The sequence below is a fragment of the Anomaloglossus baeobatrachus genome, chromosome 1 (assembly GCF_048569485.1).
Source record: "Anomaloglossus baeobatrachus isolate aAnoBae1 chromosome 1, aAnoBae1.hap1, whole genome shotgun sequence".
Taxonomy (NCBI): Eukaryota; Metazoa; Chordata; class Amphibia; order Anura; family Aromobatidae; genus Anomaloglossus; species Anomaloglossus baeobatrachus.
Window position 1 is genome coordinate 301186634 of NC_134353.1, and position 22528 is coordinate 301209161.

The window sequence follows — 22528 nt, forward strand, 5'->3', positions numbered from 1 at the left end:
GACTTCTTAGAGTACAGCGTGACATTCTGTTTCACCAATTTTCTAAAGCAATTTGCTTCTTTCTAGCAGCTTCGGTATTTGGACGTTATTTTCTCTGTCTTTGATCCACTTTTTAAGTTCTCATTCTTTAAGTCTTTTCTTTTTCCTCGACAACTTTGCTTTTCCAGATGTTTTAGACAAATTCCTTAAATATGACTTTTACCAAAGGTCACAATCTTTTGTCACATAACACTCCACTCCCCTACCTTACTATGGCTTCTGGATGAGTTTTCAATTTCGTGCATTTTTGCAACTTTCAAAAGCTTTGCAACTTAGGGTGCTAAGAAAACGCAAAAACTGGTTGAAGGCAAAAAAAGGAGCATATTTGATTTTCTACCAAATTCACAAATCTTCATGTACCATTTTTTTAAAAATTGGCACAAATGAAAAACAGAAAATGCCAAAATACATAAAAATGAAATACCTTCAGTAAATGGCAAATGATGAATTGGGCCTAATCTGTACAAAGCACACAAACCATTTCTTTACTTTCAGATTCATATCTATATATTAAACTCAGTAGATTTTCCTTGTCGGATTTGCAACATAACGCAATTAAGTGCTAATGACATATCATAATCTTCAACACTTAAAACAATAAAAACAGCATTTTATTTTTAGACATGTATCAAAACTTTCACAACATTCTGGTTTTTAATCTATTCTTTAGCGATGCTCCAGCGATCCCACCAGCGATTTGACCTGGTCAGGATCGCTGGTGCGTCGCTACATGGTCGCTGGTGAGCTGTCAATCAGGCAGATCTCACCAGCGACCAGTGACTAGCCCCCAGCCCCCAGCGACGTCTGGAAGCGATGCTGCACTTGGTAACTAAGGTAAATATCGGGTAACCAAGCTCTTGGTTACCCGATATTTATCTTGGTTACCAGCGCACACCGCTTAGCGCTGGCTCCCTGCACTCGTAGCCAGAGTACACATCGAGTTAATAAGCAAACCACTTTGCTTATTTACCCGATGTCCGGCTACGTGTGCAGGGAGCCGTCACTGGCAGCCTGAGAGCGGCGGATGCTAGTAACCAAGGTAAATATCGGGTAACCAATCAAAGCACTTCGCTTGGTTACCCGATATTTACCTTGGTTACAGCTTACTGCAGGCTGCCAAAAGCCGGCTCCCTGCTCCCTGCACATTCAGATCGTTGCTCTCTCGCTGTCAAACACAGCGATGTGTGCTTCACAGCGGGAGAGCAATGTCCAAAAAAGTGAACCAGAGCAGTGTGTACGAGCAGCGATTTCACAGCAGGGGCCAGATCGCTGCTCAGTGTCACACACAGCGAGATCGCTAAAGAGGTCTCAGCAGCGATCTCGCTAGCAATCTCGCTATGTGAGAAGTACACCTTAATTATAAAATCAGCCTGAAACTACAGCTACAACCATGTTTACAGAGAATACAGCAGCATACACAATACAACTTTAGAAGAAAACATCTAAACCTTTACAATAGTCTAGAAAGCGTCAAAATGTATTATCAACATTTTGTATAATTTCAGTTCTTTCCTTAATTAATGTCACTCAAAAGGTCACATACACACATGATTTCTTCATACTGTAACCAAGGAATTTTCTGTTTCTTGAAGAATAGTCCACAATAGAGTCATTTATTAACAACATACTCTATATATAACTGGGAAAATGTTTGAGTATATAGATACATCCAATAATTATGTACTCTGGAGCACTTCATTGTTATATTGTCTAATACAAATCCAGAGATATTTATCACATATATATCAACGCTTTTTTTTCTATAAATTGCAAACAATGCCAGGAGTTACATCCCTGCTAATAGAAGGCAATTATAAAATATATTTTATAGTCCTTAAATGATATCTAACCTAAGACATTTAACCAGCAATAAACTTCAGAATGTGCCACACAAAAAAGAATCCAGTTACATCAGAAATACCTTGTGCGACATCTACATAATACATTTCAGGCAATAAATATATTGTCAAACGGATCCCCATTGTGGTGTATATTTTCCCCAATATTAAATCACATTTGTGCTATGAAAATTCAACATTGTCATGTGATCTCCAGAGATTTATCAATTCAGAACATCATTTTTTTTCCTTCCATACTTGGACCATTTTCTTCTTTTGTCTATACTGCCAAGTAACTCGAATTATCAAAGGTATCGTAATTAAATGTTTATATTTTATATACAGTACTATAAAATGCTTTTAAACAGGTATGGAGAAAATGCTGCAAAGTAAAAATACTTTAAAAGATAGAAGTGTCAGGGTGTGGGTACGTTACATTTTTATCACTTTTTTTGATGCATTTATTTAGTACAGATTTGTCACAAAACCTGAATGGAATCCTGATACCATCAAAGTCAAAGAGAATCCTGAAGTGTTGTGCACACGTCCTTATTTGTACCTTGCAGATTTGGTGCAGAAAATAATCTGTAACATGTCAGTTTTTTCAACATTTTAACACTGTCTTGTCACCCATTGACTATTAAAAATGCTATAAAAGGCAGATATAAAAGTGATTGCTATGTTTTTGTACTGTTTTTTGAACCAAAAAATGAATGGGTGATAACTAAAGGAACTCTAGATAGATTATATAGATAAATAGTAGATAAACATTGAAAGACAAAGATAGCTAGCTAGATAGATAACTTGTAGAGCATTCTATTAACCACATAAATAAATATTTAAATGAAAAAAACTAAGTGATGTCCCCATATTTTTGGTAACCAGCAAATTTAAAGCAGACAGCTGTTATCAAGCTGGGAAGGTCCATGATTATTGAGCCCTTTCCAGCCTAAAAATACCAGCCCGCAGCCACCCCAGAAGTGGAATTTCACATTAGGTACTCCAATTATTGCGTTCTTCATGATTTCCTTGGTGATTTGGCAATTGTAATAATGAAATCTTGGATTGATGTCAGTTGTTTATTGTGCAAAAACACCGCTGACATCAAGCCTTTTTTTTAAGGTTTGCATTTGTGGCCTACTTCATATTCCATAGACTACATAGGACCTGCTAGTGATTTTATTTTCTTTATTAATTGTATTGTATTTTTTCTCTTTTTTTTCAGACTTCCATTTGTATACTATGACAAATTTGGCGGACTACGTCAGTTTGCTGGACTACACAAGACCTGAGTGGAATTTTTTTTATAATAAAGTGTTGAACCAGGAAAAGTGTCAGTAAGGGATTATTTCAATAAAGTATTTTTGGGTGTGTCTTTTTTAAAACTTTTTATTACTGAACTAGTAATGGTTGTTGGTGATAGTCACCTCTCTATTACTAATAGCAGAGCTTGATGTCAGCTGTGTTTTTGGACACTACACAGCTGACATCAACCCCAAAAACCATTACCTTGATTGTCAAAGCAACTGGACAGTCAGGAAGAGACAAGAGGAAGCGCCAAAATTGAAGCACTTTGTGATGTTCCATTTTTGGGGTGGCTGCGAGCTGATACTTTTAAGTTGGGAAGTGCTCAATAACCATGGATCCTCCCAGCCTGACAATATAAGCTCACAGCTGGGTGCTTTATTTTTGCTAGTTTCCAAAAATGGGGGGACCGCATGTATTTTTTTTTCATTTATTTATTTATTTGGTTCCTCATTATAGAAAGCTGTACAGTAAGCTCTAAATGCAATACACTAGGTGATGCAATTGTATAAAATGTCATAAAATGTCATAAAATGGTGCAATTGTATAAAGTCTATCTATCTATCTATCTATTTCTATGTACTACATATCGATCCATCTCTCCATCTATCTCTCTAGTACCTATCTATTTATAAAAACTAAAAAACTGACTAGGAGCACCAAACAGAATAAATCAAATGTGAACAGGTGCAAGCTCTATGACTGCATATTATACAAATAAGAGGATACAGCAGCACTCTATAAGTGCCAAGATAAATGTAAAATATTGAACATATGACATTTGAATTGCATTACTGCTAAATGAAATATATTTACAACAATGAAGGTACTTAACGCATTAATTGGTCAAATCACGAGAGCCCATCAGCCTCGTTAAGGCATCCTTTATTGATGAGACCTTAACCTAGAATCATGCCAGAAGCAGAGTGCTGCTATATTCTCTTCCCATTCAGAAGTTAGAGTCAGCTCAAAGGTGGGCAACTAGATTATTGCAAGGAATAGAAGGCCTCCCATTTGATGAGAGGTTGAAAAGGTTGGACTTGTTCAGCTTAGAAAAAAGATATCTCAGAGGAGATCTGGCACATGACTTATTCCTTCCAAAGACAATACTATTGACCATGGGGAACTCACTGCAAGTGGAAGAAAAGCGATTCCGACAGCTAAATAGGAAAGGTTCTTTACAGTTAGAGCAGTCAGACTGTGTATGGCCCTACCACAAGAGGTAGTAATGGCAGACACTATAACAGCTTTTAAAAAAGAGCTGGATGATTTCCTCAGTACACACAACATTGTCGGTTATAAATGATTTAGTGATGAAATGTATTGTTGGAAGAAGGTTGAACTAGATGGACCTAAGTCTTTTTTTACCTATGTAACTATGTAACTCTTATTTGCATATTATGCAGTCCTATCAGTTTGCACTTGTTCATACTTGCTTTATTCTGTTTGGAGGTGCTAGTAAGTTGTTTTATTAACCATTGGAGGTCTGTTACTGCCTCTCTGTATGACTGAGCACTCCTCCCATAAGCCTAAGGCTAATTTTTGGAAATGTTGGATCTTACCTGCCCATAGACTTGTATGCTTTTTGCCCTGGAGAGGCATGATATTAGTTTAGAGTACCGTCAAAGAAGGATGCTTTGCCACAGCTAATGGGCTCTCATAAATTGGCTAATTGATGCACTAAGTACCTTCATTTTTATAAGTATATGTAATACTCCCTGCAGTACCCGGCGTTGGCCGTGATAGTAACTAAAGGTCTTTCTGTCTCTCTCTGTCTGTCTCCCTCTGTCTTCCTGTCAACATCAGTCTGTTTCTCTCTGTCTGTCTCTGTCTATCTCTCTGTCCCTGTCTATGTATTTCTCTGTCTCTCTGTCTGTGTGTCTCGTTCTGTGTGTCTCTGTCTATGTGTCTCTGTCTGTCTATCTCTCTCTGTCTGTCTCTGTCTGTCTCTCTCTCTGCCTCTTTCTCTCTCTGTCCCTTTGTCTGTCTCTGTCTGTCTGTCTCTCTGTCTGTGTCTGCCTGTCTGTCTCTCTCTCTCTGTCTGTCTCTGTCTCTCTCTCTGTCCCTGTCTGTCTTTCTCTGTCTCTCTATCTGTGTGTCTCTGTCTGTCTGTGTCTGTCTATCTCTCTCTGTCTGTCTCTGTCTCTTTGTCTGTGTCTGTCTGTCTCTCTGTCTGTCTGTTCCTCTCTCTGTCTCTCTTTGAATGACTCTGTCTGTGTCTCTATCTGTGTCTGTCTGTCTCTAACTCTGTCTCTCCATTCGTCTCTCCACTGCAATCATATTAACTGACACATAAGTTTCTTATTCTAAGAATGTCCTTCATTGCCTATAGCAACCAATCAGCGCTCCTATTATTGATTTGTAGCTCCCACCTCCATTGACTTTATTGTAAGTAGGTTTGTTGGCGAAACACTGTAAAGCGTGGGGTTAATTTTCCTCTCAAAACATAGTTTATGGCGTTCCCTGAGTCAAATGAGGTGGCGGTGCAAAATTTCGTGATTGTAAATGCGACGGTGCGGATTCCTTTAGTGAACATAGACACATACATACATACATACATACACAAATACACTCGGCTTTACATATTGGATAGCAGTCATGCAATTCAAATTTCATTTGTTTAATATTCGCATATATTTTGGCACTTACAGAATGTGGCTGTGTCCTTTATGTTTCAATTACATAAAGAAAAAGTCAGCTCACCTGTGATTGTGCGATATGGTGTACTGTGTATCATGTTGTGTAGGTTCATATTTTATGCTTGGTTCACTGTCCATTATTTGAATGACTTGTGTGTACCTTGCATTGTCTGTAGGTAATTACCCCCTGTAGTGTTCCTGTCCCTAAGGGGTGCTTCACACACAGCGAGATCGCTACTGAGATCGCTGCTGAGTCACGGTTTTTGTGACCTCATTAGCGATCTCGCTGTGTGTGACACTGAGCAGCGATCTGGCCCCTGCTGTGAGATCGCTGCTCGTTACACACAGCCCTGGTTCGTTTTTTTATTGTTGCTCTCCCGCTGATAAGCACACATCGCTGTGTGTGACAGCGAGAGAGCAACAATCCTGAATGTGCAGGTGCAGGAGCCGGCATCTGACAGCCTGCGGTAAGCTGTAACTAAGGTAAACATCGGGTAACCAAGGTGGTTACCCGATATTTACCTTCGTTACCAGCCTCTGCAGCTCTCACGCTGCCAGTGCCGGCTCCTGCTCCCTGCACACGCTAAGCTAAGCGGTGTGCGCTGGTAACTAAGGTAAACATCGGGTAACCATACCCGATGTTTACCTTAGTTACCAGTGTCCGCAGCTTCCAGACACCGGCTCCGTGCAAGCGCAGCGTCGCTTGCACGTCGCTGCTGGCTGGGGGCTGGTCACTGGTCGCTGGTGAGACCTGCCTGTTTGACAGCTCACCAGCGACCTTGTAGCGATGCAGCAGCGATTCTGACCAGGTCAGATCGCTGGTGGGATCGCTGCGGCATCACTAAAGTGTGAAGGTACCCTAAGTCTGGGGAAGGGGGCCTGGGATCCACCTACTATAAACTCTCTGCTTACCTGTGGGATTTGTCAGTCTGTTGGAGAACTTGAAGAGAGAAGGATGAAGATTGATAATCAGAGCTGAAGGTGTGGCTCCTCAAAGAGATCTGGACATTTATCGCTTACTGGACTATATTCGTGTTTTTTATCCTCTGTATGGTGAATTATGTTATGGACCGTTTGATTTGCTTGGAATAAATGCTCTTTGGATTGTACAGCCATCTCTCTCTGTTGATTGTGTGCTATGGGAGAAAGATCCCATCACAACTGGTGGCAGCGGTGGGATCAACAGAGCCCAGCCCAACGGAGATCCACCCACAGAGGGAGTACAGAAACTGGACTGCATCCAGTCTACATTATCGAGCCAGAGATCTGGGCCTGAGCTACCAGGGACTGGATAAAGGGGCCTTAATTGACCTACTGGTGGGTGCAAGCCAATCCACTTTCTCCCAGATGTCTGACAGTCAAGCACTGGAGACGAGGATCCCTGCCCAAAAAGTCAGTGGGTGGGGTGGTTCGAAGAAGAGATGGCAATTCTGGGCCCATGTGTATCTCAGGAGTATAAGTAGGAGGCTGGTCGCAGAGCACAGCAGAGACAAGAAGCAATGGAGTCTGACGGAGGGAGTAATGTGAGTTGGAGTGTAAACCCAGTGATCCGGGAGCCTGTACGGATCACCCAGGCTGACTTCAAGCCATTTGATGAGGCTTCCGGAGATATGGAGGGGTTCTTCAAGAACTTTGAGCAGCCTTGTGCCGTGATAGAGGTGCTCCACTCTGGCTGGATGCGTTTGTTAGTGGGACTCCTGAACGGAAGCCTGGCAGAGGCTTATCGCACCATTGACTTACAGCAGAACCGGGATTACAACATTGTAAAGCGGACTATCCTGGAATATTATGCTATCACCCCAGACTTACATAGGGCACAATTCCGAGACCTCCCATGCATGACAGGGGGATCGTTTAGGATGTATGCCCATAAAATGTCCCAGGCATGTCGGAGATGGCTGGAAGTGGAAGACGCCTTCACTGTGGAATACATTATACAGGTATTTCTTATAGAACAATTTCTTTACAAGTGCCCCTCAGAAATAAGGGAATGGGTCAGAGAGCGCACGCCGCACACCTTGGATAGAGCTGCAGCCCTGGCTCATGAGGCCTTTACTATCCAACCGCAATGGAGGGGGCTTCTGGACAATAAGCCACAGCCTGCTCCTGCTCCCCAGCCCTCTCCAGTTATATCTGCCCCTCCACGCAGCTGCAAGTCGATGACATCCACGTCTCACAATTCTGGGCCCCAACAGTCCCGACCACGGAATCACAGAGAGGAGTTGTTATAGATGCGGGCAACCTGGGCACTTGCAATCCAGTTGTCCTGCAAGGACTCAGAGGGACCTCCATGCACCTCCATCTCATCCAGTACATTTTGTGAACTCCATCCCACCTGAGGAAAAGTAACCACCACCTCCACTGGAGTGTACCGCTGACCCCTGTACCATAGATGCCCCTGATGGAGTGTATGGCCTCCGGCCTCTGTCACCAGGTTCTCCTACTGCCTTCTCCAGAATGCACATTGGAAGGAGTACGACACAGTGCAGATGTTATCGATGTGGGCACCCTGGGCATTTGCAAAACACTTGCCCTCCTGGTCGATTGAGGAATGACCTTGCACCAAATCGACCTGTTCATTCTCTACAGCCAAATACAATGGGGGAAGAGGTCTCAACCCTTAAGTTGACTTGCCTAATGGCTCAGACACTTGTGATCGACCACTAGGGGTTTATGGGGTGCGAGCCACAGCCCTGAGTTCCTCTTACCATCAAAGTAATCAATTGCAGGAAGTCATGCATGGACAGAGAGTTATTGGATTTTGTGACTCCGGGGCATTTCCCACAATTGCTGATCCCCGAGTGGTTCGGTCACAGGCAATACGTCATGGACCAGGGATCGTTATTGAATTGGCTGGAGGACAAAGGAGGATTACATTTAGTGCTGTCTAAAAATTTTAGAAAAACACAGATGAAAAAGCACATTTAAAAATGCATCAAAACTGCATTGACATCGAAAGCGCACATTTTGTCAGCTGTGTTTTTCCTGCCAAGAAATACAAAAATGGTCCAAAAATTTCTGCATCTAAATACTGAAAGAGTGCACATTCCCTTAATACCTAATGTAATAAATAGCAAATTACAAAGTGAATGAGAAAAACAGAAATGTAAATCAAATCAATATTTGTTGTGATGACCACCCTTTGCCATCAAAACAGCAGCAATTCTTCAAGGTACACTTCCACAGAGTTTTTGAAGGGACTCGGAAGGGAGATTGTTACAAATATCTTGGAGAACTAACCATAGATCTTCTGTAAATGTAGGACTGTGCAAATCTTTCTCCCTCTTTATGTTATTCCGGACAGGCTTGATTAGATTGAGATCGGGACTCTGTGGGTATCATATTATAGCTTACAGAACTCCTGTTCTTCTTTATGCTGAAGATAGGTTTTAATGACAGCTGTATGTTTGGGTTGTTGTGTCTCACTGAAAATGCATAATAGATAAGTATCTGCCTGTATTTCTCAATATTGAAGACACATAGTCTTGACCAAATTCCCAACTCCATTTACTGAAATTCCTCCGCAAACTTGCAAAGATCATCCCCCATGCTTCACTGTTGCCTGCAAATGTCGCGGGCGGGGAGGGGGCCATCGCTGCTGCGCTCTCGCTGGCGCTTGGGTCCGGCGCTGCCGCAGCCTGCTGCTCGCTGCTCGGTGGCTCGAGCGGTGGGCCGGATCCGGGGACTCGAGCGGCGCTCCTCGCCCGTGAGTGAAAGGGGATAGTTTTGGGGGTTTGGGAAGTCAGTTCGTGACGCCACCCACGGTTTGTGGTGAGGTTGGGACACCACCGCTGCTCTGGACGGGGATCCCGGGAGTGATGACAGGGAGCAACCGAGATGTTTCTCTCACCTCCGTGGGTAAGGGGGTTTTGGGTGGTCCTGGGGCCCGGTGAGGTGACTGGAATGCGGATGGCAGGGTTTGGTGAGGTGCAGGGTCACGGGGGCAGCGCGGTGCCAGACGGCACTGTGGTACTCACTCAGCCAGTAAAGTACACGGAGTCTCTGGTAAAACAAACGGCTGGATGGACGGGTTCCGCAGACGGCTGCGGTGATCACTCCCAGTAGGTTGGCGGTGACTGCCTTTCCCTGCACCTGTAGTGTGTTTTCGGCCCCGATGGCTTCCCACCGGTAACCCGCTCCCCAGTGTGGGTAGATGCCGTGGGAGCCCCTTTTGCCCGCAGGCTCTGGCCCTGGGAACTGTAGCCTTGGCGGTGGCTGTATTTCCCTTCACGGTTGAGCGGTTGCCTTCAATTGGGTCTTTGCTGCTGGGAAACCCCGGAGGTTCCCGTCGCTAACGGATTTGACCGGTTTAACAGGGACTCCAAGCCTGGTCGGGGTCCATAGGCCCTGCCGAATGGTGCTGGCTTCTCTTCGCTCTCCAGTTCGGTACCGGCGGGCCACCGCCCGTCCCCGGTCCTACAGTTCCACGTCGATCGGCCCCTCCTGCAGACGGTCACCACCGTCTGCCAACCTTGCTGTATGTGCCCGGGCCATGTACCCGGACACGGTCAGTCTGCTCCTCTACTACCACTTTCTTACTCCTTCCCTTTCACTCTCCTTAACTGCACTCTTGTCCTTTCCCGCCTCCAGGACTGTGAACTCCTCGGTGGGTGGAGCCAACCGCCTGGCTCCACCCCACCTGGTGTGGACATCAGCCCCTGGAGGGAGGCAGCAAGGATTTGTGTGTGACTGATGTGCCTAACCGGGGTGTGGGTGTGTTGTTGCAGTAGCTGTGACGTCCTGGCTTGTCCAGGGTGCCACACAAACACTTATTATTATGCCACTCTTTGGCCATTTAGTGAACAAACTGCCTTCTGTTACAGTGAGATATTTCACATTATTACTCATCAATCCAGATCACCTGCTGCCATTTTTTAGCACTTCAGTTCGTATGATTTTGGGCCATATTTCCATGTCGAAGGTTAGGCTTTTTAGTTGCAATTCTTCCATAAAGACCATGGCTAGATTTTTCCAAACAGTAATGTAGCTGGGTTCCATTGGTCGCTGACATTTCTGAGCTTATTGAACTTCTAGACATCTTCCAATTTTATGTGGAAGTAAGCAAAACGTGTATTATCTGCTGCACTAAGTATTAATAGCATATTTGGCCCTTAATGTTGCCCATTTCTTGGTGTCCCCCAATATTATCTATCATGCAATTCCAATGTTTTTGTTTTTGTTTTTTTTTCAGCAGCAGAACAATGACCGCAAACATACAACCAATGGCATTAAGATCTATCTTCATCATAAAGATGGCCCCCACAGAGTCCTGATCTCACCATCACGTCTGATCCTTGGTCATATGAAGAAAAAGAAGGATTTTCACAAAATTACATCCACAAAATGTGGTTAGATCTCCAAAATGCTTGGAACAACCTTCCTGCTAAGTTCCTTTAAAGAGTATCCATTAGTTTAATTTTTATTTTGTAAATCAACAGTACACATGACAATAAGAAATTTTGCGATATATCTTATCAGATAAATCGACTTTTATCTCCGCTAAGACTGATAATGAATTTTAAATATTGTCATTTTCCAGGTAAAATCAATATTCATTGTAGACAGATTTTCACTTTACTGACAAGAAATGACAGTTGTGATTGACAAGATTCCCTACAAAACACAAACAAAAGGGATACAGAAGCACTGTGTAAGCGCCAAGAGATAGGCAAACATGAAATATATGAAATTTAAACTGCATTAATGCTATATAGCATATATTTAGAAAAATAAATGTTATTCACTCAAAAACTGGCCAATTCTTGTATGCCCATCAACGGTGGCAAGGTGACCTTTTTTGATAGAATCTTATCTAGGATAGGGTCCCATGTAGAAGGAAAAGGAGAGGAGTACTCTAGCTCCTACTTCTTCCTCCCTCCTCCCATCCATATCAAATCTTCACAGCAGCAACTGTCATCTCCTATCTCAATAATGCAAAAATCTGTCTACAATGAATACACATTTTAACCATGGATTTAGAATTTTGACAATGAACGATCCGTCCCGAAAGAAACAGATTTCTCTGATCAGATCTATTACAACGTTTCTTATTTTCATGTGTGCTATTGATTTATGAAATAATGATTAAAAACACAGTTGCTTTGGCAAAGAGTAATAACACCAAATATCAATTTCATTTAAATTTCTCTTTGGCTCATTCAATTTGCATTTTGCTAAAGAAAACTTGTCACTTGAATCATGTTGTGCAAACCACAGGCATCATGAATCAGAGCTTTGCTGCATGATGATTGCAGTCAGGTATACTTTTCTCTCGAAAAAGTATAGATAAAAGGCCATATATATATATATATATATATATATATATATATATATATATATATACACATACTGTATATGCAAAAAATATATACATATACAATTGTGCGCGTGTATATATATAGATATATATATGTAGACATATATATATATAGATACACATAAATGTATAAAACAGCAGAAAGATCCATAAGAGCTGGTAAGACACAATCAAATCACTGTACTTAACAAGTGCTAAACGCACTGAAAATTGACATAGGGAATCTTGTATAGAAACCCATGTTGTTCATTTTGCAATCCACTGCAGCATGCAGGAAAAGCAGGAGAATAATAGTTGATTAAATGCAAAAATTGTATAACAAGTTTATTAGATCATAGATAAAAAAGTCATACACATGATTCAAAGACAATTTAGTACAAAGACAAAGGAGACATTGGCACATACATATACAAGCAGACCAAGTATAATCAAAAAGTGATCACAGGGTATATAGTAGAAGTGCACAGATAGTTATCCACATAGCACAAATTGGGCTAAATACCGGTCAAAAAATCTCAATACAGAATGTCACCAAAAGTTAAAATGCCAAAAGTGCATTACCAGAAGATCTGAAGTCCCTCCTGACAGGGTAACGCGCGTTTCACATCTTGTATATACAGTTAGGTCCAGAAATATTTGGACAGTGACACAATTTTCGCGACTTAGGCTCTGCATGCCACCACATTGGATTTGAAATGAAACCTCTACAACAGAATTCAAGTGCAGATTGTAACGTTTAATTTGAAGGTTTGAACAAAAATATCTGATAGAAATTGTAGGAATTGTACACATTTCTTTACAAACACTCCACATTTTAGGAGGTCAAAAGTAATTGGACAAATAAACCAAACCCAAACAAAATATTTTTATTTTCAATATTTTGTTGCGAATCCTTTGGAGGCAATCACTGCCTTAAGTCTGGAACCCATGGACATCACCAAACGCTGGGTTTCCTCCTTCTTAATGCTTTGCCAGGCCTTTACAGCCGCAGCCTTCAGGTCTTGCTTGTTCGTGGGTCTTTCCGTCTTAAGTCTGGATTTGAGCAAGTGAAATGCATGCTCAATTGGGTTAAGATCTGGTGATTGACTTGGCCATTGCAGAATGTTCCACTTTTTTGCACTCATGAACTTCTGGGTAGCTTTGGCTGTATGCTTGGGGTCATTGTCCATCTGTACTATGAAGCGCCGTCCGATCAACTTTGCGGCATTTGGCTGAATCTGGGCTGAAAGTATATCCCGGTACACTTCAGAATTCATCCAGCTACTCTTGTCTGCTGTTATGTCATCAATAAACACAAGTGACCCAGTGCCATTGAAAGCCATGCATGCCCATGCCATCACGTTGCCTCCATCATGTTTTACAGAGGATGTGGTGTGCCTTGCATCATGTGCCATTCCCTTTCTTCTCCAAACTTTTTTCTTCCCATCATTCTGGTACAGGTTGAGCTTTGTCTCATCTGTCCATAGAATACTTTTCCAGAACTGAGCTGGCTTCATGAGGTGTTTTTCAGCAAATTTAACTCTGGCCTGTCTATTTTTGGAATTGATGAATGGTTTGCATCTAGATGTGAACCCTTTGTATTTACTTTCATGGAGTCTTCTCTTTACTGTTGACTTAGAGACTTAGAGACCTACTTCACTGAGAGTGTTCTGGACTTCAGTTGATGTTGTGAACGGGTTCTTCTTCACCAAAGATAGTATGCGGCGATCATCCACCACTGTTGTCATCCGTGGATGCCCAGGCCTTTTTGAGTTCCCAAGCTCACCAGTCAATTCCTTTTTTCTCAGAATGTACCCGACTGTTGATTTTGCTACTCCAAGCATGTCTGCTATCTCTCTGATGGATTTTTTCTTTTTTTTCAGCCTCAGGATGTTCTGCTTCACCTCAATTGAGAGTTCCTTAGACCGCATGTTGTCTGGTCACAGCAACAGCTTCCAAATTGAAAAACCACACACCTGTAATCAACCCCAGACCTTTTAACTACTTCATTGATTACAGGTTAACGAGGGAGACGCCTTCAGAGTTAATTGCAGCCCTTAGAGTCCCTTGTCCCATTACTTTTGGTCCCTTGAAAAAGAGGAGGCTATGCATTACAGAGCTATGATTCCTAAACCCTTTCTCCGATTTGGATGTGAAAACTCTCATATTGCAGCTGGGAGTGTGCACTTTCAGCCCATATTATATATATAATTGTATTTCTGAACATGTTTTTGTAAACAGCTAAAATAACAAAACTTGTGTCACTGTCCAAATATTTCTGGACCTAACTGTATCACACTTCATCAGACCAGGGAAGAGTACAAACTCCTCTGTTTCAGGACCTTTTATGCGAAGGAGTCGGAGACCCAGTCGCAGTTGATTGGAGAAAGGTGCCAGGATTAGTTTTGGGGAACGGTTGGCACCAGAGTACCTAGTAACCGAACCAGTACCGAGCACGGCGGGGTACTGGACCCTAGATCAGGGAGTAACTTCACGCAACCTGATAATTAACCTGTGGAGGATAGTCTCTTTATGAACTTTCCCCAAGAGCTCAAAGATCGAAGGCATCAACACAGTGAGGGCGATAGGGCTTTCCAGCTTATGCGGCCCATTGAAATCCAAAGTGTCAGCCATCGAGAGCACAGTTTCCCTACTTAACAGTGGGGAGCGGGACCCTGACAGCTTCAAGCATAGGGGTCACTCAGAACATCTAGAATACAGTGCATGGAGGCAAGGTACAGATCATCAGCAATACCAAAGGGAGCGGATTCCCGGACGAGCTTCCTTGAAGTGGCAGTGGCACCCAGAGATTTGTTTTACCTTTGTGTAAGAGTCTGCTTTGTGGTCGCATTACTACCAACACTGCCTGAGTGAGTACACTGTCCTCCCCTGCTTCCAATCTGCACCACGCTCACCTACACCTCCATCATCCAGAGTCCCGGGGCATCTCCTACCCGTGAAGGGAATGTCATCTGGCTGCCCCACTCCATCTCCCCCGGGTACTCCCATCGGCAGCGGCGGTACTCACCTTACCGCAAACCATAAGTGGTGTCACAAACTCCTATCCCTTGTAAATACCCCCTTTGCATTTGAAGTGGCCGCGAGCCCCCAGGTCCGGAGACCCTCGAGCCACAGCAGACCCCGGATCCGAGTATATATATAGATAGATTGATAGATAGATGATATATGTGTGTATATATGTAAATGTATGTACACTATATACATATAGTCTTTCAAATTTGACAGGTATGGGTGAGGCCTGTCAATCAACTATGGGGGTGCAGGGAAAGCTTGGCAGGGGGTGGTATTGGACTAGTCTCATCTTCATCTATGATCCCTGGCCGGATCTTCTAACTATATTTAGTCTGAAATATTGAAGCATTTCAGAGAAATATATAACTGTCTGCCATCATACAGCCAGGTTTTCATTCATGATGCCTGTGGTTTGGCCAGCATGAATCAAATAACAGGTTCCCGTCAATTGACAAAATAAACTATTAACACGACTATTGTTTTTAAGTATTTTTTCCATACCTGATTAAAAGGGGTTTTTTTATCCTTTTTTCCATATCTTCCTAAAAGGTTTTGCACGGTACTATATATAATATAAACGCAATATCGCAATCATACTGGGAACTTCAGTGCACTAAGATCAGACCACAATATGTACTTACACAAAAGACTATGTACTTAGACAAAAGAACAAGTGCCTAGAATGTATTGCATAGTGACATGCTAAGTACTGTGTTCCTCTGGTAAACCTCATTTGAGTACCAGATGAAAACCACAGCCAAACAATCCACTTTTATGCACAGGCAATATTATTTTTATTTCACTGCTTTTGTGATTCAATAGGCCCTTTACTACAGGAAATCACACTACGTATTTACATTGACTCTAAACAACCATTTATGAAACAGGACAATTAGCTTCTAACATTGAGGACAAGTTGCACCCGACTGTGAATACATTTTAATTAATTATAGGTGTATATGCTTTTGCAATGATGATATTTGTGGTGACTGTGTATCTAAAACAATCTACATTCTGTAAAGATTGGGTATCCTTTAATTCTGATATTAGAATCCCAAATACATGCCCAGCAAGCAACCGCAGACATAGCGTTACAACCTTCAAAAGTTCATCAGCATTAAAGAAAAAAAAGCAGTGAGCTTCTGCAGTGTTGATCGCTGTAACGTCCGTTCAGATTATTCGATCCTCAATACAAATGACAGATGTTCTAAATAGTGTCGTAGCTGATTCCTAGACCGGATCACCTGAGCTTCCCCCCAACTGCCCTCCGGGCAATATGTCATTGTGAAATACTATTAGAATCCTTATAAAGACTATAAAAAAATCTTACATCCCAAGAATAAAGATATTTGCAGAAGATCCTTACCTCCAGCTCTGCCATGCTCCTGTCTATAACAGCAGTGCTTGTGCTGTGGATGTGGCAGGTTGGCCCCTAGGTGGAATGGGGGGGCTCTCTCCCTGTAGTGAGCCGAGAGCTGTATCTTTCCCTCTGTCTCAGCACATGGTACTCAACAGCAGCAGCATCAGCAGCAGAAATGAGACCTCCCTACTCCCCCCTCACCTCACCATGAACACAGCCCTGTGACTACTGGGAGACACATCTAGTCTTCAATGAGCTGGAGGAGGAGTGGGCTCCTTAGATAGGTGGATTATTGCTTGAAAATTGTTATTCTGGACATGTCATGTTTCATGGCTCGCAATATTTTGTGTAGGGTTTTAGAAACAAACACAATCCACATTATTGTCAATATATTGATGCTTGTAACTAAATATGTATCATTTATATAAAGTCGTATGATACTTTTTGAACATATTTATTTTTTTTCGATATATCTGTTTTTGGGAAATTGAGTGACACTTATTATATCGTAACTGTAGCAAAAGTCACAAAGCTGTTTATTTGTTGTGCATGAATAGTAAATCTATTATGAGGGTAAAAGAAGCATCACTTCACTGCTAAATAGATTTGACATTCAGAAATATGCGAAGGTCCAAGGGACTCATTTGGTAATTGTACACATAATTAACATCCTATTGATTGTCGCTCTTCTTCCCTTTAGGCTCTGTGTACACGGCCATGTATAGAGTTAGGTCAAAAGGAAAGGATCACATTCCTTGCTGTGACATCACAAACTCCTATCTCAAAGCTTTGCAATTCTTTGTACTAAATATAAAGTTAACTGAATAATTTAATGCTAAAATTGAATGTGGGGGGGATTTCCCCACTACAATAAAGACTTTTTAAAATTATTTACCTTGTGAATCTCCAGCCGCTGTAGAATACATTCCTCAAAATTGAATTGGAAGGTATGGAATTATGGAAAACAAGAAGGTAAGGTTGTGGAATTATTGAAATGAAAAAATCTATAAATATGTTAATTATATGCAAATGATGAAAATGGAAACAAAATTTCAAAACATCTTGATTTATTCAGTATCGGGTAATTATCGACCCACTTCCAGAAAAACACTCACCTGAACATTAAGGCTAGTGATGGTTGTCTGTGGAATGATCTGCCATGCTCAGAGCACTAGCACAAGTTAATCATCAAAATCTGCTAATGACAGCACCTTTTCTAATTGCCTACCTATGACATCCAAGATGTGCTCAATGAGATACAAGTATGGAGACGCTGCAGGCATTGGTGGCCACACAGGTTGCTCAAACCTGTATGAGTATTGTAATCTAATGTGTACGTTGTCATGTTGATAAACAGCTACTGGGACATTCTGGAAAAATGACCATTCAACTGATTTGAAGACCAAATCAATATATTGCTGAGCTGTTATTGGACCTGGAATAAAACTAGGGGGGTCCGGATACTGTACATTATGTCAGCCCAAATAATAACCATGGCATTGCCCACAGGGTCTTCAGATGTTATCAATGCATTCAAGCCAAAGGTATGTCTTAATATGGATGAAGATTGCTCTCCATTTTATCCTTCACTACCCAATTCCAGCCTCCTGCCTCCTTCTAGAGAACACAAGGGCAACACCGTCAAGCAACCTTATTTGGGTTACATCACACCAGTCTTGCTCTCAGAATTACGGTGGAGGTGTCATACTGTACAGTCTTCAATCTTGGCACAATAATAGCTCGATGTTGGATTGATTGATTGGTGGAACTAGTAGTATGGCTCCAGCCCCTCCTGTGATGTACTGTATATACCGTAGGCTCCATCCTCCCCTGTGATATATATTGTAGCCCACAGCCACTCCTGTAATGTACTGTATACATACCAGTTGGTGTGCATTGTGCCGGGGAGGAACTGGACGGTAGACATACAGGGAAGGTGAATGAGGCTTGCTGCCGACTTCCCCATTCTAAAAACATCTCTAATGTGTCAGTGTGTGTGTGCATGTATGATGTGTGTATCTATATACAGTATGTCAGTGTATTTGACTGTGTATATATTTGTCTGTTTCTATGAATTTTTGTGAATTTGTTTTCAAATATGTATATTTACATATGCCTGTACATGCACGTATCTGTGTATGTGCGTATCTATGTGTGGATGGGGCCCACTGAGACTCTTTCACCCGGGGTCCATGAAAACCTGGAACTGGCCCTGATCACAGGATAATTTGGCCAGCAGGCAAGCAAGCCGAGGAGGACACACCAGAAGACACAGAGCCAGGGGTAAACAAAAAACACAGGAATAGAAGTACAGCACTTTCAAGAATTGCTGAGGTGCTCTACAAGTCTAGGTAGAGTTTATTACACAATCAGCAAGCAAAGGGACAATCAGAAAAAAATGAATAACCACAGATAGCAGAGATGAAAATGCAAACAAGTTCACAGAAAAGATTCATTCCTGAAATCTGCGTCCAGACACCAGATTACTATGAGATCACTATGCCAATACAAAACAAAGAGCCAATCAACAGGTCTGATCCAGGAAGTAGATGTAAACTGCAGAAATCCCTGGAGTTTTCAGGCATGGCCACAGCTAAGAGCACAGGATGGTGGCAAACTCCAATGTACATAGCAACTGAACACAAGGGTGCAATACTCAGACATACATATGTGCAAGCTGGCCTTAAACGTCCATGGGTGATGATGTCACTGATGTTCGCCAGGCAACTTGGGAAACTCGATGTGGAGAGCAGTAAAGATTGGTGTCCTTTGGAGAGGGAACAGAGCCTGACCATCGATTTGAGAAAGGTGCATAATACATGTAGGGACGGGCTGCACCTCAATGGGGAAGGTGCAGCTGTGCTGGGGAAGAAAATGGTCAGACGGATGGAGGAGCTTTTAAACTAGGATCGGGGGGGAGGGAGGGTAGTGGAGCAAATAAGGGGATAGATAGAGCAGATAGAGACAGGGAGACGGTAGGGGTCAATGAAGGATTAGGGGGGATGGGACATACAAGGAACATAGGGAGGCTAGGAGTAATAAAGGTGTTAATAGGATTAAATGTCTACTGGCAAATGCAAGAAGTCTTGCAAACAAAATGAATGAATTGGAGACTCTTATGTCAATCATGGATTATGATGTGGTGGGCATTACGGAAACCTGGCTGGATGAAAGCCATGACTGGGTGACAAACATACAGGGTTATAGTACATTTAGGAAGGACAGGAAAGGCCAAAAAGGTGGTGGGGTGTGTATATTTATTAAATCTAACCTAAAACCTGTGATGTATGATGACATTGAGGGGAACAGCAACAATGTAGAGTCAGTATGGGTAAATGTACATGGGGAGGGGAATAATGGAAAAATGCTAATTGGAGTTTGCTATAAGCCTCCTAACATACCTGAACAAATAGAGGGTGAAATGCTGGAACAAATTGAAATGGCAGCTAATAATAATAATCGGGTTCTTATTATGGGGGATTTCAACTATCCAGACATTCAGTGGGACATAGAATCTTCTGGTTCTGCTAAAAGCTGTAAGTTCTTATCTACCATTCAAGACCATTTCCTCTCTCAGATGGTAGGTGAACCGACCAGGGGAGATAATTTGCTAGATCTGGTCCTGTCAAATAGACCGGATACAATTTCAGATCTACAGGTCCGGGAGCACTTGGGCACCAGCGATCATAATATGGTTAGCTTCAACATAATATTCAATAGAACATTTCAAAGGGGGAATGCTAAAACCTGGAATTTTAGGAAAGCTGATTTCAACAAATTAAGGGAAGAGCTTAAATGTGTAGACTGGGACAAAGTCATGGTAACTGGGGATACCGAACATAAATGGGGTAAGTTTAAGGATATACTACTAGAGTCCTGTAAAAAACTTATACCCTCTGGTAATAAAATGTCCAGGAATAAAAAGAAACCACTATGGATAAATAAGACTGTACAAAGTATAATAAAACAAAAACAAAGGGCATTTAAAATCTTAAAGGCTGAGAATACAGAAATAGCATTGCAGGAGTATAAAGATATCAATAGGAAATGTAAAAAAGAAATCAAACAAGCAAAATTAGCTACTGAAACAAAAATCGCCAATGACATTAAAATAAATCCCAAAATCTTTTATAAATACATTAATGCCAAAAGGAAAACAAAGGATAGTATCGGCCCCTTAAAATATAATAACAAGTTAGTTATAGAGGACAAACAAAAGACTGAGATATTAAATAGGCATTTCTCATCTGTATTCACCAAGGAACTGACTGTACCAGGGATCATTCAACAAGTGAAAAATCAAAGTCCACCACCCGATATAATTAATTTAACACAAGATGAAGTACGCCTACGTCTGAGTAAATTAAACATTGACAAATCCCCAGGGCCAGATGGCATTCATCCACGAATATTGAGGGAATTGAGCTCCGTAATCGACAGACCGCTGTATCTCATCTTTTTAGACTCACTTGTAACAGGGTTGGTGCCTCAGGATTGGAGGATTGCTGATGTGGTACCGATATTTAAGAAAGGTAAGAGGGTAGATCCAGGCAACTACCGTCCAGTAAGCCTGACATCAGTAGTATGCAAAGTTTTTGAGGGCATTTTAAGGGATGACATGCAAAAATATATTCCAGAAAATAATATGCTAACTGACAAACAGCATGGATTCATGAAAGATAAGTTGTGTCTAACCAACCTGTTGGGGTTCTATGAGGGGGTAAGTTCAAACCTGGATATTGGTAATGCAGCTGATGTGATTTATTTGGACTTTGCAAAGGCATTTGATACTGTACCACATAATAGCCTTCTACTAAAGCTCCAGAAGCAAGGACTAGGGGACACAATATGCAACTGGGTAAGGAATTGGCTAAAAGATAGGAAACAAAGAGTAGTCATAAATGGTACATTCTCTAAATGGGCTATAGTCAGCAGTGGGGTGCCGCAGGGATCTGTGCTTGGACCGATTCTTTTTACTCTCTTTATTAATGACCTTGTGGATGGGATTGATGGTACAGTGTCAGTCTTTGACTAGGACGGAGTAATCCTATAGCTGCGTATACATTAAATGGAAGTAAACTCGGGACTACAGAACAGGAGAAGGACTTGGGTATTCTCATTACAAATAAGCTGAGCAGCAGCACTCAATATCAAGCAGCAGCTGCTAAAGCAAACAAGATTTTAGGGTGTATAAAAAGAGAGATTAGATCCCATGATCCCAATGTATTGTTACCCCTCTATAAATCACTTGTAAGGCCACATCTGGAATACGGGATCCAGTTTTGGGCTCCACATTTTAAAAAGGACATTCAGAAGTTAGAGTCAGTTCAAAGGCGGGCAACTAGACTATTACAAGGAATGGAAGGCCTCCCATATGATGGCAGGTTGAAAAAGTTAGATATGTTTAGCTTAGAAAAAAGACGTCTCAGAGGAGATCTCATTTATATGTATAAATACATGTGTGGTCAATATAAAGGACTGGCACATGACTTATTTCTTCCAAAGACAGTACTAAGGACCAGGGGGCACTCACTGCGAGTGGAAGAAAAGCGATTCCGACACCTAAATAGGAAAGGGTTCTTTACAGTTAGAGCGGTCAGACTGTGGAATACACTACCACAAGAGGTAGTAATGGCAGATACTATAACAGCTTTTAAAAAAGGGCTGGATGATTTCCTCAGTACACAAAACATTGTTGGTTATAAATGACTTAGTGACTAAATGTAGAACTGGTGGAGGAAGGTTGAACTAGATGGACCTAGGTCTTTTTTCAACCTAAGTAACTATGTAACTATGTAACTGTATAAGGTGTACTATTGCATACAGCGGGTGAAATAAGTATTGAACGAGTCAATTTTCTAATGAAATATATTTCTAAAGGTGCTATTGACATGACATTTTCACCTGATAACAGTAACGACCCATCCAATCCACACAGGCAAAGCATTCAAACAATAGATGTATATAAATTAAGTTATGCGTTATAATACTAATCGACATAGGAAACAAGTATTGAACA

At 41.8% G+C, this 22528-nt stretch overlaps 1 protein-coding gene across 1 annotated transcript in view; it reads right to left on the reverse strand.

Annotated features, from left to right (window-relative positions):
- LOC142312151 (melanopsin-B-like) overlaps positions 1-16690 on the reverse strand; it is a 353734-nt gene extending 337044 nt beyond the window's left edge. The window contains exon 1 of the mRNA XM_075351056.1: positions 16516-16690. Coding sequence (XP_075207171.1) covers positions 16516-16530 — 15 coding nt within the window. The 5' untranslated portion in view covers positions 16531-16690. The remainder of the gene's footprint in view (positions 1-16515) is intronic.
- Between the last annotated feature and the right edge of the window lie 5838 nt (positions 16691-22528).